The sequence below is a fragment of the Dendrobates tinctorius genome, unplaced genomic scaffold, assembly GCF_039654945.1.
Source record: "Dendrobates tinctorius isolate UK_male_01 unplaced genomic scaffold, ASM3965494v1 ptg000161l, whole genome shotgun sequence".
Lineage (NCBI taxonomy): Eukaryota > Metazoa > Chordata > Amphibia > Anura > Dendrobatidae > Dendrobates > Dendrobates tinctorius.
In genome coordinates, this window is record NW_027361828.1 from 5939236 (window position 1) to 5955000 (window position 15765).

Consider the following 15765-nt stretch of genomic DNA (forward strand, 5'->3'; position numbering starts at 1 on the left):
GTACAATGCAGCATAAACTGCTGCGGATCCGCAGGGCCAAAAACGCTGCGGATCCACAGCAGAATCCGCACCGTGTGCACACACCCTCATAGTCACAATCTGATTTTCATGAGTAGCGCTAGACTCCATTATAGTCTGCGAGCATGTTCAAGCTATTTTGGGGATCAAGCGGTTCACAAATAAGATAAACTTGTGGGTTTTATTTTTTTCATTATAGTTAAAGATCAAACTCAAAAATGTAAGTCTATGGGTCGGTGAAAAAATTGGCTAGGACTATGATGTCATCTTAGCTGCATGATAGGGCTGAGCAAATTTCATGTTTGATTTAAAAGGAATCTGTCACCCATTTTTTTTTGTATATAAGCTGCAGCCACTGCCATCAGGGGACTATCTGCAGCATTCTGTAATGCTGTAGATAAGCCCCTGATGTAACCTGAAAGATAAGAGAAGCGAGTTATGTTATACTCACCCGGGGGGGCGGTCCGGTCTGATGGGTGTCGCGGTCCGGGTCCGGCGCCTCCCATCTTCTAGCGATTACGTCCTCTTCCTTGCTTTGTGCCATGCTCATACGCAGGCATAATTCTCTGCCCTGTTGAGGGAAGAGCAGAGTGCTGAAGTGCTCAGCTGCTAGGAAAGGTCAGAGAGGTCCGGTGCCTGCGCACTGCAGTACTTTACTCTACCCTCAACAGAGCAGAGCAGTACGCCTGTGCAGAAGCCATGAGAAAAGCAAGGAGGAGGACGTCATCGCTAGAAGATGGTGGGAGGTGCCGGACTGCGACACCCATCGGACCGGACCCCCCCCGGGGGAGTAGAATATAACTAGTTTTTCTTATCTTTCGGGTTACATCGGAGGCTTATCTACAGCATTACAGAATGCTGTAGATAAGCCCCTGATGGCAGTGGCTGCAGCTTATATGAAAAAATGGGTGACAAATTCCCTTTAGGCTATGTGCACACGTAGCGGAGATTACCGCAAGAATTCCGGCTTCCATTCCGCGGGAAAACCGCATTTAAATTCCCGCTATATTCCCACGGAAAAACTAGCGTTTTCAAGTGTAATTAGCTTGCAGAATGCTAGCTTTTTCCAAGCGATCTGGAGCATCGCTTGGACAACTGATTGACAGGTTGGTCACACTCGTCAAACATAGTGTTTGACAAGTGTGACCAACTTTTTACTACTTATGCTGCCTATGCAGCATCAGTAATAAAAGATAGGATGTAAAAACTAAAAAAATAAAAAATATTGTTATTCTCACCTTCCGGCGTCCCGCGCAGCCTTTCCGCCTCTCTCCACGCTCCCGGTCCCAGTAATCCTTTGCGCGAATGACCGCGACACATCGTGCTCCCGCGAGATCTCGATGTCATCGCGGTCATTCTCGCAAAGGATTACTGGGACCCGGATCGTGGAGAGAGGCGGGAAGGCTGCGCGGGACGCCGGAAGGTGAGAATAACAATATTTTTTATTTTAATTCTATTTTTTACAGAGATATGGTACCCACATCCCCGAGTAGAGTCTCCCCTCCTCCGGATCGTGGGTACCATCCGCAAATGTTCTGCTTACTTTTCGCATGGTGTGCACAGCCACATGCGGAAAATAAGCAGAACAATGCATTCCTATGTGTGCGGGATCGCAGTGATTCCGCTAAATTAATGAGCATGCTGCGTTTTTTACCGTAATGTGATTCTGCTGCGGAAAAAAACGCAGCATTAGCACAGCATTGCGGAATCCCATAGGAATGCATGGGATGCTTATTTTTCGCAGCAAAATTGCGCTTTTAAAACCGTCGCGAAAATGTGAAAAAAAAGCGACATGTGAGCATAGCCTTAAGGTTAAGGGCGGCAGCACTAAGGAGCAGGCAGAAAAGAATAATCATCTTTGGATGGAGAAAGTTCTCTAAATACTTGCTTAAATTTAAAAAGCCTGCATCACCCAGATGTTAGTGTATGGGACTGTATGAAATCTCATTCTCCTTGTGGTAGTGCACTGTGCTTTTACGAGCCCCGTTGTGATGTTTTCCTTGGCTCGCCTACATGCCTTCATACAATCTATTTTTTCTGAGTCTAGCATTCTTCTTGACGTCACTGTTCCTGGGATCAGAGCTATTTATTCTTAAACATTATCGGTGGCCCGCCAGCTCTGACCCTGCAGATGTTGTTGCATGCTGGAACCTGCCGTTAATGAGCCACTAATGTTTGAAGGTACAAACTACCTAGTAATATAAAATAATGTGAGGATGGCGGTTCTATAACTGTTCGGTGTTGTGCAGAACCGAGCAGCAAATGTTCTAAAATAACACAAAAAGAAATACGTGTAGTCAACTCTTCAGTCCTCCCCTGATCTAGCACAGATGCTTCACTTCCTAGCCATTTTGTGTTTATAGGTTGACAGTGTGCCACACACACATGCCAAACGCTGGCGTCGCCAAGGTTCCTAAAGTGAACTTTTAATTTCCCCAAATGCTATTAGTCTGCAGATATGGGGTTATTCTGCTGGTTAATAGTTTTATAAAGCTGCCTGGCCTCACTACTGAAAGCCAGCTACCGGGAGGAGATTACATTTTATTCCACTCAGCAGCCTCCAGCTTTCAGTCATATAGGGCCGGCGTGGTTTCAGTCACCGCTCCGCGCATAGTGAGCTGCACGGATAGGCTGCAGAGCCGGCTGTCAGTCAGTGTGCCGGGTCTTGCCATGGTTAGCCTGTTAAAGTATACCCCTGACTGAAAGCGCTGATCTATGGCATTGTATAGCTACTCGGGGGCATGTCATCCCATGGGCACGGAAAGTGTGCGTTTTTGTGTTAACGTAGCCTGCTGCACTTTCCTATATAGTAAAAAATATTGTAAACTTTGTGACCGTTCGCAGTCATTTGTCCATCTATTGAAGTAACATCGAATGATAGTGGTGGCTGGCCCAATCTGTGCCATAGGTTAATGGCAAACCTCCATACAGCACATCCTGACATCCAAAACACATTTCATGTGTAAGTGGAAGACATTTTATCAAGTAAAAACTAATTTTACTTTACCGTGCGGTTGCATTTATTTTTAGTACTTTTTTATGTTTACACATCTTGGCTATGAAGCCACAGCAAATCTGCGCCCCCCCCCCCCCACCAAAAAAAAAAAAGCTAGTGGTGACAATAGTTCAAAAACAGGAAATGTTCTCCAAATGTGCACGCGGAACAGATGATAAGGATGGTGCTTGGTGGAGTGGAAACTTCCACTCGGCCTGTTTTTTCCTTATTTTGTTCAGTCGTATATCAGTTTCACTTCCTGGAAAACAATTTCCTAAAGTGTTAATAACCTTGTATTTCATTTCTTGGCCTTGTCACCCGTCCTCATCATCCCAATTGCTTCTCTCCTATAAATCGTTTTCATAACACAAGTTGCATAAATCCTCGTCTCGGCCTCCATTACCTGAATTAGGAACCCAACCGACTGAACAGTAAATCTATCGGTTTGTGTCCTGAGAGCGGTTGTCCAGAACGAGACCTGCTCTCATCTCTCAGGAGAAATGTGTGCACGCTTTCTGTAGTATTATGGAGCTGGTCGTCTTCTCGGAGGAGGATATGATGCCTCACGAGCCAACACTTGCCTGAAATTTGGAAGGGGCCGTTGTGTGCCTCCCTGCATCGCTTTGTACGTTAGCAATGAAGATGGCCATACATATTAGATGGTTGTCTGCGCATCGCTTTTAGTTCACACCTGTTACGTGAGAAGGGAATAGCCAGAAATCTCTGCCCCAAATTGGACCGGTTGAATTGCAGCATAGCCAGATCCACCCCCTTTGTCCATGCCCCCCGCTATCTTCGGATGATGTACCTTTTTTATCCACTCTAGATCTTTTCTTGATTCTGGCAAGAAAGCCATCTAATGTTCACAGATATCTCAGAGAGACCACCCTGATTTTTTCAGCCATGTGTCATTTGTGTAGTCATTTAGGAAACTTGCATACTAAACTTTGCAACATGCAGAACTTAGGTATTTTTTCAGCATATTTTTTTTTTTTTTTTTTTTTTTTTAGTCCGCTCCTAAAACTCTTGAAATATACACACAACAGCATGAAAAAGAATGTTCCTATTCCTTTCTATGGAAAGACGACTTGTTCCTATGTTCGATCTTTTGGATGTTAAATATTTTCACGCTTTCATAAATGGCTGGAAGGAGAAAACAAAGTGGATGTAAATTATTTGAAGCATCTGCTGATGGATAACACTATAAACTATGCACTGATCAATCAGAAAGCTGCAAAAATACTAAAAAAAAACTAGTTTTCCCACTTGACCAGAAAAAAACAAAAAACAATGCATTGCAACTTTTTTTTTTCGTAGGGCAAAAGACAAAGATTATGTTGTGAAAGAAAATTAAGCCATGTATTTGTGAGCGGTGTCCCTCTCTAATTACTGAGCACACATGGAGAAAGCGGGTAGTTGCCGGCTATAGTGCAGGGGGAGCTCATGAATATGTCAGACTCTATCCTCCTTGTTGGCTGCTCTCAGCAATGTTAGCAATGTTAACTCAAACATGACGCCACAATCGATCGCTAAAATCGTCATGTCCTCGTTAAGGTTTTGGGGCAACACAAAGATTTTATTGGCAGAAGAGCTTTATTAGGCTGGTTTCACATTTGCGTTAAAACAACGCTGCGCCCTGCGTCGTTAAGCCCCGCCCCGAGCCGGCTCCCTGCCCGCCCCATCCGGGATCACCGCCTACTTTCGCATTTGCACGCATGCGATCGGCGCACCCTATCTTTAGCATAGGGTGCGCAGATCATGCGCTGCCAGTGTGAAAGTAGCGTGCTGCGCACTTTTGACGGTGCGCCGTGCGCGCCGAAATGCAACATGCTGCAGGGCGCAGCGTTGTTTTAACGCAAATGTGAAACCAGCCTTAGCAACGGTTGCAGGATGTGTGTGCTACTTCTGTGCTTGTTTATCCATTACGTTGTAGTCGATTTGGGATTACACACTTGGTCAAAATTGTTGGTACCCCTCGTTTAATGACAGAAAAAACGACAGTTGTGACAGAAATAACTGGAGTCTGACAAACGTAATCAAAATAAATCAAAAATCTATGAAAATGAACAAATGAAAGTCAGACAGTGCTTTTCAGCCATGCTTACACAGAATTTTATAAAAAAATATAACTCATGAAATAGGCCTGGATATAAATGATGGTACCCTTGAAAATAATGTGACAAAAGAGACATGTTAAATCAAGGTGTGTCCACTAATTAGCATCACAGGTGTCTACAATCTTGGAATCGGTGAGTGGGCCTGTATAGAGGGCTACAGATACTCACTGTGCTGTTTGGTGACATGATGTGTATCACAGTCAACATGGACCAGAGGAAGCGAAGGAAAGAGTTGTCAGGAGATTAGAAAGAAAATTATAGACAAACATGTTAAAGGTAAAAGCTATAAGACCATCTCCAAGCAGCTTGATGTTCCTGTGACTACAGTTGCACATATTATTCAAAAATTTAAGCTCCATGGGACTGTAGTCAACCTCCCTGGACGTGGCCGCAGGAGAAAAACTGATGACAAATCAAAGAGACGGATAATTCAAATGGTAACCAAAGAGCCCTGAAAAACTTCTAAACAGATTAACGGTGAACTTCAAGCTCAAGGAACATCAATGTCAGATCGCACCATCCATCGTTGTATGAGCCAAAGTGGACTTCATATGAGACGACCAAGGAGAACACCATTGTTGAAAAATAAAAAAAAAAATCTTAAAGCCAGACTGGAATTTGCCAAACTACATGTTGATAAGCCACAAAGCTTCTGGGAGAATGTCCTGTGGACAGATGAGACAAAAATGGTACTTTTTGGCAAGGTACATTAGCTCTATGTTCACAGACGGAAAAATGAAGCATAGCAAGAAAAGAACACTGTCCCTACTGTGAAACATGGAGGAGGCTCTGTTATGTTGTGGGGCTGCTTTGCTGCATCTGGCACAGGGAGTCAAAAATCTGTGCAGGCTACAATGAAATCTCAAGACTATCAAGGGATTCTAGAGAGAAATGTGCTGCCCAGTGTCAGAAAGCTTGGTCTTAGTCGCAGGTCATGGGTCTTGCAACAGGATAATGACTCAAAACACACACCTAAAAACATACAAGAATGGCTAAGAGGAAAACATTGGACTATGCTGAAGTGGCCTTCTATGAGCCCTGACCTAAACCCTATTGAGCATCTTTGGAAAGAGCTGAAACATGCCGTCTGGAAAAGGCAACCTTCAAACACGTGAGAACTGGAGAAGTTTTCTCTTGAGGAGTGGACCAAAATGCCTGTCGAGAGGTGCAGAAGTCTCAGTGACAGTTACAGGAATCGTTTGATTGCAGTGATTGCCTCAAAAGGTTGTGCAACAAAATATTAAGTTAAGGGTACCATCATTTCTGTCCAGGTCTAGCTCACGAGTTTTATTTTTTTTTTTAATTCTGTGTAAGCATGGCTGAAAAGCAATGTCTGACTTTCATCTGTTCATTTTCATAGATTTTTGATTTATTATTACTTTTGTCAGATTCCAGTTAATTCTGTGACTATTGTGGGTTTTTCTGTCATTAAACGAGGGGAACCAACAATTTTGACCACATGTTTATAAGCATGTGGGGGGGTGGTTAAATGAATTACCTTTTAAGTACATTCTAAATACGGCCAGGGACGCGCTCCACTCTGGGCCTGAATATGTTAAATCCAAAAATAGAAGTGGTGTAAGAATGTGAGATATTCTCCAATAACAAAGAGTAATTTATGTGGCGTTTTGTGCAATCTGAGGAACACAGAGCCACTTTTGTCCTCTGATTAGCATGGGTGCTGATGTCAGTTTGCTTGTCTGGCATTAAGCTTTATGCTACTACTAGACTCTTCTTTGTACTCGCAGCCAGAAGACCTTTGTATATGCCCTATTAAATGCACAGTTAGTAATTTGCACCCCCCATCTGTGCCAGTCCCGATGAGTGACTCATTTTTTTTTTTTTTTTTTTTAAAAGGATCCAACATAAAGATTAGCAGGTGCTTATATTCTAAAGTGCGCCGTGGCGTTATGGAGCGCGCACAGCAATCAGACATCTGAGGGAAGCACAAAGCCAGAAAGAGGCGTTTTGATGAGTAATCCAAACCATTCAGACATTATTTTTGGGGAAGGGGAAATTGAGGATGTGTTGAAAAGGATGACTGTTTTGTAATGAAGTGACATGTTTGGCCTCTGACACTAATTCAGAACTTATCACTGTTATTAAATCTTCGAGTTTTAGGTCTTTGTTTTTACATATTGCCAACATTTCCAACAGGAACTAAAAAGCGTGAGGTTTTAAAGGGCTTGTCGTGTAGCCTTTCTTATTTGGGCTGGGGTTACACGGAGACAAAGGTAGCGGTCACAGTGCACACATGGCTGCTGCTACATTGCGACACGACAAAAAATGGGACTTAGTCGGGTTTTTTGTGACTTGTTTGTTGTGGTAGCGTAATGCAGTGCGACACCATTCACTTTTCTATGCCATGTAGTTGTGGCGCCAGGCTAATGTACGGTAGGTCGTGTGACCCTTGCCTTAATCTATAGGGTTTCATCTGTAGAAAATAACAATCGCACTCTTCCTCACCTGCTCCAGCACTGCCTCTCCGCCTCTGCAGTGGTGACATCGCAGCTACAGTGTTGCAGACAATCGCTCACGACATCACTGCTGCAGACGGTCAGCAAAGGCTAAAGCGGTGACAGGGAGGCAGTACACTGAGGTTAGTATAGTGGAGGTTATTTTCTACAGCTGAAACACTATGGATGGAAAAAAAAGACTTGGATAACTCATTTACCTGTTAATATTGGTGCACGCACAAACTCCTACGCTGGAGCAAGAGCAGTAAGATATTGCAGTGTGCCTTTAAGACTTATTAAAAACTTGACTAAAGGGAGAAAAAAATTGCAAAAAGTGATGACACATTGATCACCGCTGAATCCTCTTGTTTCAGATCGTCCAAACCCGTCAGTGTTGTACTGCTGCATCCAGTGGTTTACTGCTGAGACTAGTGATTGGCTGCAGCAGTCGCGTGGATAGTATGGCACATGATTGCTGCAGCCATTCAATATAGACAGAATGTAACGGTGTCCAATTTATTAGTAATGCATTTTTATTTTACACTGTTTATTCTCCTTGGTTGAATTTTTTACTAAGTTGAAAAAACCCTTTTAAAGAATATCTGTAAGAAGGATTTTAACCCCCCCAAAAAAACTATTTTTCTGCAAGTGTTGCCCTTTCAAAGACAAGTCCAGCTATACCTTGATGTGGCTAGAATGTTCCTCCATTACTAAAATATCAGCGTTTGAATTGCTGTGCAAAAGAGGCTGAAGAATTATTTGTAGATCTGAAGCATCTGTCACTCCAGCTCTAGTCCCCATCCACTTCCATCGTAACTGATGGCCTCTGTGCTGTGACTTGAGGCAAAGGAGCAGCCAGTGAAGCAAAAGCTGGCAGCTCTGGTCAGGCAATAGAGCTGGAGTGACAGAGGCTTCAGAACTATAAATGGCTTCAGCCTCTCTTGCTTATCAACTCAAACACTGATTTCTTTGTCTTTGAAAGCGCTTCATGCTCATATTTGTAGTTTAAGGTGTGAAATCCTGCTGACAGATTCACTTTAAATCCCACAAATAATTCCTGACGGCGTCCAATGGCACTCCATTTCATGGTCTTTAGCCTTAGGGCAAGACCTCTGTGTTGGCAGAGTGGCTCTGGCACTCGTTTTTGGTCACTGATGTCCAGTACTGAAGTTTTGACTTGCACACATCTGTATCTGTAGATTTGGGCCCCATTTCCTGACATTTTTTAGTTGCAGATAGAAGGGAAGTACAGAGACCTGGAATAGTCAAGTCAATGTGAAGTATTAATTTGAGCTGCAGTATTGTTTGACCAGAGGGGCCAAAATCCAATGTTTCTTTGTAACGACACCTGATGTGTATTGATAACGGTCTCCCTTGTTTTCTAGGCATGGAAGCGCAGGTGGTTTATCCTTCGCAGTGGGCGCCTAACCGGAGATCCTGATGTGCTCGAATACTACAAGAATGACCATGCCAAGAAGCCGATTCGTATTATTGACTTGAACCTCTGTGAGCAAGTTGATGCTGGACTGGTTTTCCCCAAAAAAGAATTTGAACATAGTTATATTTTTGATATCAAAACCATCGATCGGATATTTTATTTAGTGGCCGAAAGTGAAGAGGAAATGAATCGGTGGGTTCGAAGCATATGCGACATCTGCGGATTTAATCCCACCGAAGAAGGTAAGACTGGTCCTGGAGCAAAGCCGTTCCTTTGGTTGGGAGGGCAATCTTCTGCTTCCTGTCTCGCTGTTTGTGCCTTGTAGCATGTTGTGGTAATTAATACTGCCCAATGTCCTGACTGAAAGTGTGGCACGGTCGCTTGCGCTACTGAAATAGCAATTGGATATGATTGTCTGGATTTGCTGTGAACGTCGCCTCAACTCTGAGATGCAATAAATGTAACAATCATTGACTTGTCACTTGTCGTTTTTCTAGGACCTCAGAATAAAACAAATAGACTAAGGCTGTGTGCACACAGTGCGCACGGACTGGCAGGTAACGTGACCTGCGGTTTACCTGCGGATTTGCCTGCGGTTTTCCCATGCGGTTTGACACCTTGACAATGGAATAGGTGTCAAACCGCTGCGGAATCCGCACAAAGAATTGACATGCTGCGGATTTAAAACCGCAGCAAATCTGTGCGGAAAAATCCGCAGCATGTGCACTGTGGTTTTGAAATCCCATTGGCTAACATGGTACTGTATTTTACTAGCGGATCTGCTGCGGATCCGCAGGGCCAAATCCGCTGCGGATCCACAGCAGAATCCGCAGCGTGTGCACACAGCCTACCTATGATCTTACTAGTTTTGTGCATTTGGTCATAGACTGAGAGAGCCAGGGGAAAGACCTGCTACATCCACGTTTAGGAACATGTTCCAGTAATAGTCTCCTTGATTGTATACAATGTGATTTGTTTGTGGTTTTTTTTTTTTTTTTGTTTTTTTTTTATAATAAAGGCCTAATGCAAAGCACAGATCTTGACATAAACCCCCACCATGTTGGAGGAAACGCTAGCCATGGCTTTGTCTCTGGGGAGATCTTGGGGAGTATCGTAGTAGGATCTCTGGATTTGCTGCCTGAGGTCAATGTACTTCCTCCAGCAGTGATCCCCAACACTTATTAGTCACATTTATAGATCCTTTGTAATCTTCTTACATTTTCTCAAAAGCAAATAAAGTTCCACTTATAGCTGTGAAATGTTTTCCCGTCAGTCGGGTGTGTTGTCCACATTGATTGCTCCTTTACACTTCCGAGATTGTCGTTTCTAGTTTCTGAACCATAAAATCACCCGGTTTCTCCATCTTTTCACGTAAGTCTTTTGATAATAATCACTTTGATACTTTTGCTTGAAGAAATCACCTTGGCTCTAACACGTGAATTACACATTTGTCACAGTCTTTCTTCTATGACGTGTGTGAAGAAGTAGCTGCTGTTGGCAGCGTACAATTATTACCATGAAAGTAACAATTTGGCCTCTTCTTATTTCATGTATGCTTCTAAGGACTGCGAGAGGCTGGTAATACTTGTGTATGGGAACAATGCCGTTCTGAAAGCATCGATCTAACGATGGGATGCGTATAACTACATTTTGGCTGGCCCTCCTCTGTGGCTGTCAGTCAGGATGGGATTTCTTGGGGAAGATGAGGCTGATCTGGCATGCTTTCTATGTGGGGGGCTTCACCGGAGGCCTGAGGGCAGGTCATTATTGCACAGTAGTATAATGACGGCATACATAGCTCTATCTCCTACACTCAGCAAGTGGAATGAGGAATTCAGAGGGAGTAGCCTTGGCCTGGAGGGGATAATAACTTAGCAGGTAGCTCACTATGCAGGGCTATGGAGTCGGTGTCCATTTTGGTGGAGTCGGTATAAAATGGAATGACTCCTAAAATATGACAAATTGGGTGCAGTAGTACAATGCAGGTTGTGCTGCACATTTTTTCATATTAATTTGGGAAAGTTACAAAATGTCCTATTTATGTCCTGTCCCTGATCTAAGGGTCTCGGCCTTTAGCTGAGATGAATCTGTGCTGCACTTTATGTACAGTGCCTTGCGAAAGTATTCGGCCCCAGGAACTTCTCAACCTTTTCCCACATATCGTGCTTCAAACATAAAGATGCCAAATGTAAATTTTTGGTGAAGAATCAACAACAAGTGGGACACAATTGTGAAGCTGAACGAAATGTATTGGTTATTTTAAATTTTTGTGGAAATACAAAAACTGAAAAGTGGGGCGTGCAATATTATTCGGCCCCTTTACTTTCAGTGCAGCAAACTCGCTCCAGAGGTTCATTGTGGATCTCTGAATGATCCAATGTTGTCCTAAATGACTAATGATGATAAATATAATCCACCTGTGTGTAATCAAGTCTCCGTATAAGTGCATCTCCTCTGTGATAGTCTCAGGGTTCTGTTTGATGCACAGAGAGCATCATGAAGACCAAGAAACACAACAGGCAGGTCCGTGATACTGTTGTGGATAAGATTAATGCCGGATTTGGATACAAAATGATTTCCAAAACTTTAAACATCTCAAGGAGCCCTGTGCAAGCGATCATATTGAAATGTAAGGAGTATCATACCACTGCAAATCTACCAAGACCTAGCCGTCCCTCTAAACTTTCATCTCAAATAAGGAGAAGACTGATCAGAGATGCAGCCAAGAGGCCCATGATCACTCTGGATGAACTGCAGAGATCTACAGCTGAGGTGGGACAGTCTGTCCATAGGACAACAATCAGTGGTACACTGCACATATCTGGCCTTTATGGAAGAGTGGCAAGAAGAAAGCCTTTTCTCAAAGATATCCATAAAAAGTGTTTAAAGTTTGCAACAAGCCAGCTGGGAGACACACCAAACATGTGGAAGAAGGTGCTCTGGTCAGATGAAACCAAAATCGAACGTTTTGGCAGCAACGCCAAATGATATATTTGGCGTAAAGGCAACACAGCTCATCACCCTGAACACACCATCCCCACTGTCAAACATGGTGGTGGCAGCATCATGGTTTGGGCCTGCTTTTCTTCAGCAGGGACAGGGAAGATGGCTAAAATTGATGGGAAGATGGATGGAGCCAAATACAGGACCATTCTTGAAGAAAACCTGTTGGAGTCTGCAAAAGACCTGAGACTGGGACGGAGATTTGTCTTCCAACAAGACAATGATCCCAAACATAAAGCAAAATCTACAATGGAATGGTTCACAAATAAACGTATCCAGGTGTTAGAATGGCCAAGTCAAAGTCCAGACCTGAATCCAATCGAGAATCTGTGGAAAGAGCTGAAAACTGCTGTTCAAAAACGATCTCCATCAAACCTCACTGAGCTCAAGCTGTTTGCCAAGGAAGAATGGTCAAGAATTTCAGTCTCTTGATGTACAAAACTAATAGAGACATACCCCAAGTGACTTGCAGCTGTAATCGCAGCAAAAGGTGGCGCAACAAAGTATTAAGTTATTGGGGCCAAATAATATTGCACGCCCCACTTTTCAGTTTTTGAATTTCCACAAACATTTAAAATCAATAAATTTTGTTCAACTTCACAATTGTTCCCACTTGTCGATTCTTCACCAAAAATTTACATTTGGTATCTTTATGCTTGAAGCATGATATGTGGGAAAAGGTTGAGAAGTTCCTGGGGGCCGAATACTTTCGCAAGGCACTGTACATGGTCAGTAGTGAGGCAGGGAAATGTCCTACAAATGTCTGTTCTCTTCCTGATCTCAGTTGTTAGCGGAGTTGAATCTGTGCTGCATTTTATGTACATGCTCAGTAGTAGTGACCCGTGCTGTGGAGTCGGGAATTAGGGAAATTGAGGAGTCCGGAGGTTTGGCTTACCAACTCCACAGCCCTAGCAATAAGTCCATATATCCCACAGTTTCCTCCAACTTCAGTCCAATTGGCAGGAACGGCGAGTATTGGAGGGTCACTTTAATTTATCACATGGCAACTTCTGATGTCTGTTGTACGTAGAAAAACTGCAGCCTCATATTGGCCTGAAACCTCCAATGATCCTACTGGAACATAGACGTATGGTACAAAGTGTAAAAAAAAAAAAAAAAAAAAAAACAGAAAATCCACATTTTGTTCCACTCTAGGGGGCTAAATATTGGCTCCAGGATTTGCCGATTTTCTGACTTGGTATCCCCAAATTGCCTCTTACAGAGTATCCTTATAACCGGACCGTAAGGCTATGTTCTCATGCTTTTTTTATGCAAATGTTAATCTGCGTTTTACAGTACCAGCAAAAGCTATGAGACTTCAGAATTATCTCCGGACTGAATTGGAAAGCTGTTGTATTTTTGCAAGCTGCAGCCTGTCTCTTTGTCTCTTCTTTCAGTGTTTTTGCAGAATTTTTTTCACCCATAAAAAGCCATGAGTAAGTGCAGAAATGCAGCAAACAACGCAGGTATCGGGGTTTGCTGTGTTTTTGGTTGAAGACTTAAGGACGTGGCATCGTTTTATTGGGGGGCACTAAACTTTATCAGCATGCACAAGAGACAACAAAAATACAGCAAAAAAGGCAGCAAATACGCAGGAAAATCTGGTTTTTGTAAGGAGCTTCTTTACTGCAGCAAAAACCGCAACGTGTGAACATGGCTTACTGCCACCATCTCTGTGGAATATCACACTTCCTGCAGCTCCAGATTCCATTATACTATAATGTAAATATCAATCAGAAAGGAAAGCTATGTGTGAAGAATAAGGGTATGCGCACATGGTTAGGATTCCACTGCGGATTTTTCCGTGCGGATTTTGCTAAATCCACAGGTGAAATGACCTGCGTTTTTCTGATTTTTCCGCAGCATGTGCACAGCATTTTTTATTTTACATAGGATAGAATGGTACTGTACAACGCAGGAGAATCTGCTGCGGAACCTCGGGGCCAAATCCTCTGCGGATCCGCAGTAGAATCCGCAACGTGTGCACACACCCTAAATCAAACATGAGCACGTAGTTATAGCAGAGTCCATGAGGTCCCACCTATTTTCACTGCTCTAGTGGTCCAGACTAGAGATGGGCGTACCCGAGCAGTAAAGTTCAGGGTCCGTACCAAACACCTACTGTATTTTACTGCTGGAGTTCGGCACCCCCGCACAATAGGTGTTGTGCTTGACAGCGCAAGAAACACGAGCGGCTCTGATGGCCAGCAAGATTAATACCGCCAGTCAGAGCGCTGATGTTCTTTTTACCTCTAGTCACAGCTGCGGGCTCACGCGGTTGTTAGGAAGTTTTATAAGGGTTAAAAGTTGACCAGCGATTTCTCATTTTTACAACATCATTTTTTTTTTTTTTTTTGGGGGGACCACATCACATTTGAAGTCACTTTGAGGGGTCTATATAATAAAGGTGATCGCAACATCGGGGTCGGTACAAACCATCCTAATACATGATCTCTGACGCTGGGTGGCGCTATCATCTTAAACCTCAATGCCGTTAAAAAGCGGCGCTGTGGTTCAAGTACCCTTAACTGCCGCTGTTAAAAGGCGTATTGGCGGTTGTTAAGGGGGGTTAAATGTAACTTTCATCATTGTCCCCTGCTCGCGCCAATCGCCGGCAGAGCGGGGGAGATTGAGAGCCCGTGGTCAGCATGCAGCGCCGGGGAACAGTGCTTACTGCAATGCTTTTTCTGTCCGTGTGGTACTCATGCGGCACACGCATGCCACACGTGTGCTGCAAGGATTACACACACGGACACTGACATCTCCGGTACCGGAAATATCAGGACATGTAAAAGAGGCGTTATAGCAGGTTTTTCTGTTTGGCAGCTGTCACACGCTAAAAGACACTTTATTTCAATAAATAGTTTTTGCACCACCACATTTTGTGAGCTACAATTTGAGCCAAAATATGGAAAGTCATGTGAGGTCTTGTTTTTTGTGGTACGAGATGACGTTTTTATTGGTACCATTTTCGGGCACATGACATTGCTTGATCGCTTTATATTACGATTTTTATGAGGCAGAATGAATAAAAACGAGCAATTCATGAATTTCTTTTGGGGGGGGGGTGTTTCCACCGTTCTGCATGTGGTAAAATTGATGAGGCAGTTTTATTCTTCGGGTCAGTACAGTCACAGCCATGGGCGTACCCAGGACTAAAACTAGGGGAGAAGGGCAAGCCATGGTCGTTCAGGCTGTAAGATTTTAGAACGAAAAAGGTGAATGAAACAAAATAAACAAATGACCGACATACACAACACAATCCCCTATACCAATACCGATAATACCACCACACCATGAACAGATCATATAATGACTGAATAATACCACATACAAGGAGAAATACCGCCACACCATAACTACACTGCATTTTCCACCTCATAGTGACCGAAAAATACCACATACTAGGGACAAATACCTCCACACCGTGACCCTACCACAAATTACCACCACACAGTGATTGAATACTACAATACTGATCATGAATACAAACCACAATACTAACAACACTATTACCACCAGTGACATTATTTATACACAGGAGCTCTGTATATAGTGTCAGTGCACAAATAATACAGTAATCACCAGTGATATTATACACAGGAGCTCTGTATATAGTGTCAGTGTATAGGTAATACAGTGAAGAAAACACTGAAAAAACAGTCATGGGGTCCCATTAAAATTCCATACTTTATTAGATACAAAAATGTAAAAATAGACACAGTACAACGGTAAGGG

The 15765-nt window shown here is 43.3% G+C and overlaps 1 protein-coding gene across 2 annotated transcripts in view; it reads left to right on the plus strand.

The window, feature by feature from the left end:
• Positions 1-15765, plus strand: part of GAB1 (GRB2 associated binding protein 1) — a 164513-nt gene that overhangs the window by 84388 nt on the left and 64360 nt on the right. For both annotated transcript variants that reach the window (XM_073549783.1, XM_073549784.1), the window contains exon 2: positions 8972-9266. In XM_073549783.1, coding sequence (XP_073405884.1) covers positions 8972-9266 — 295 coding nt within the window. The remainder of the gene's footprint in view (positions 1-8971; positions 9267-15765) is intronic.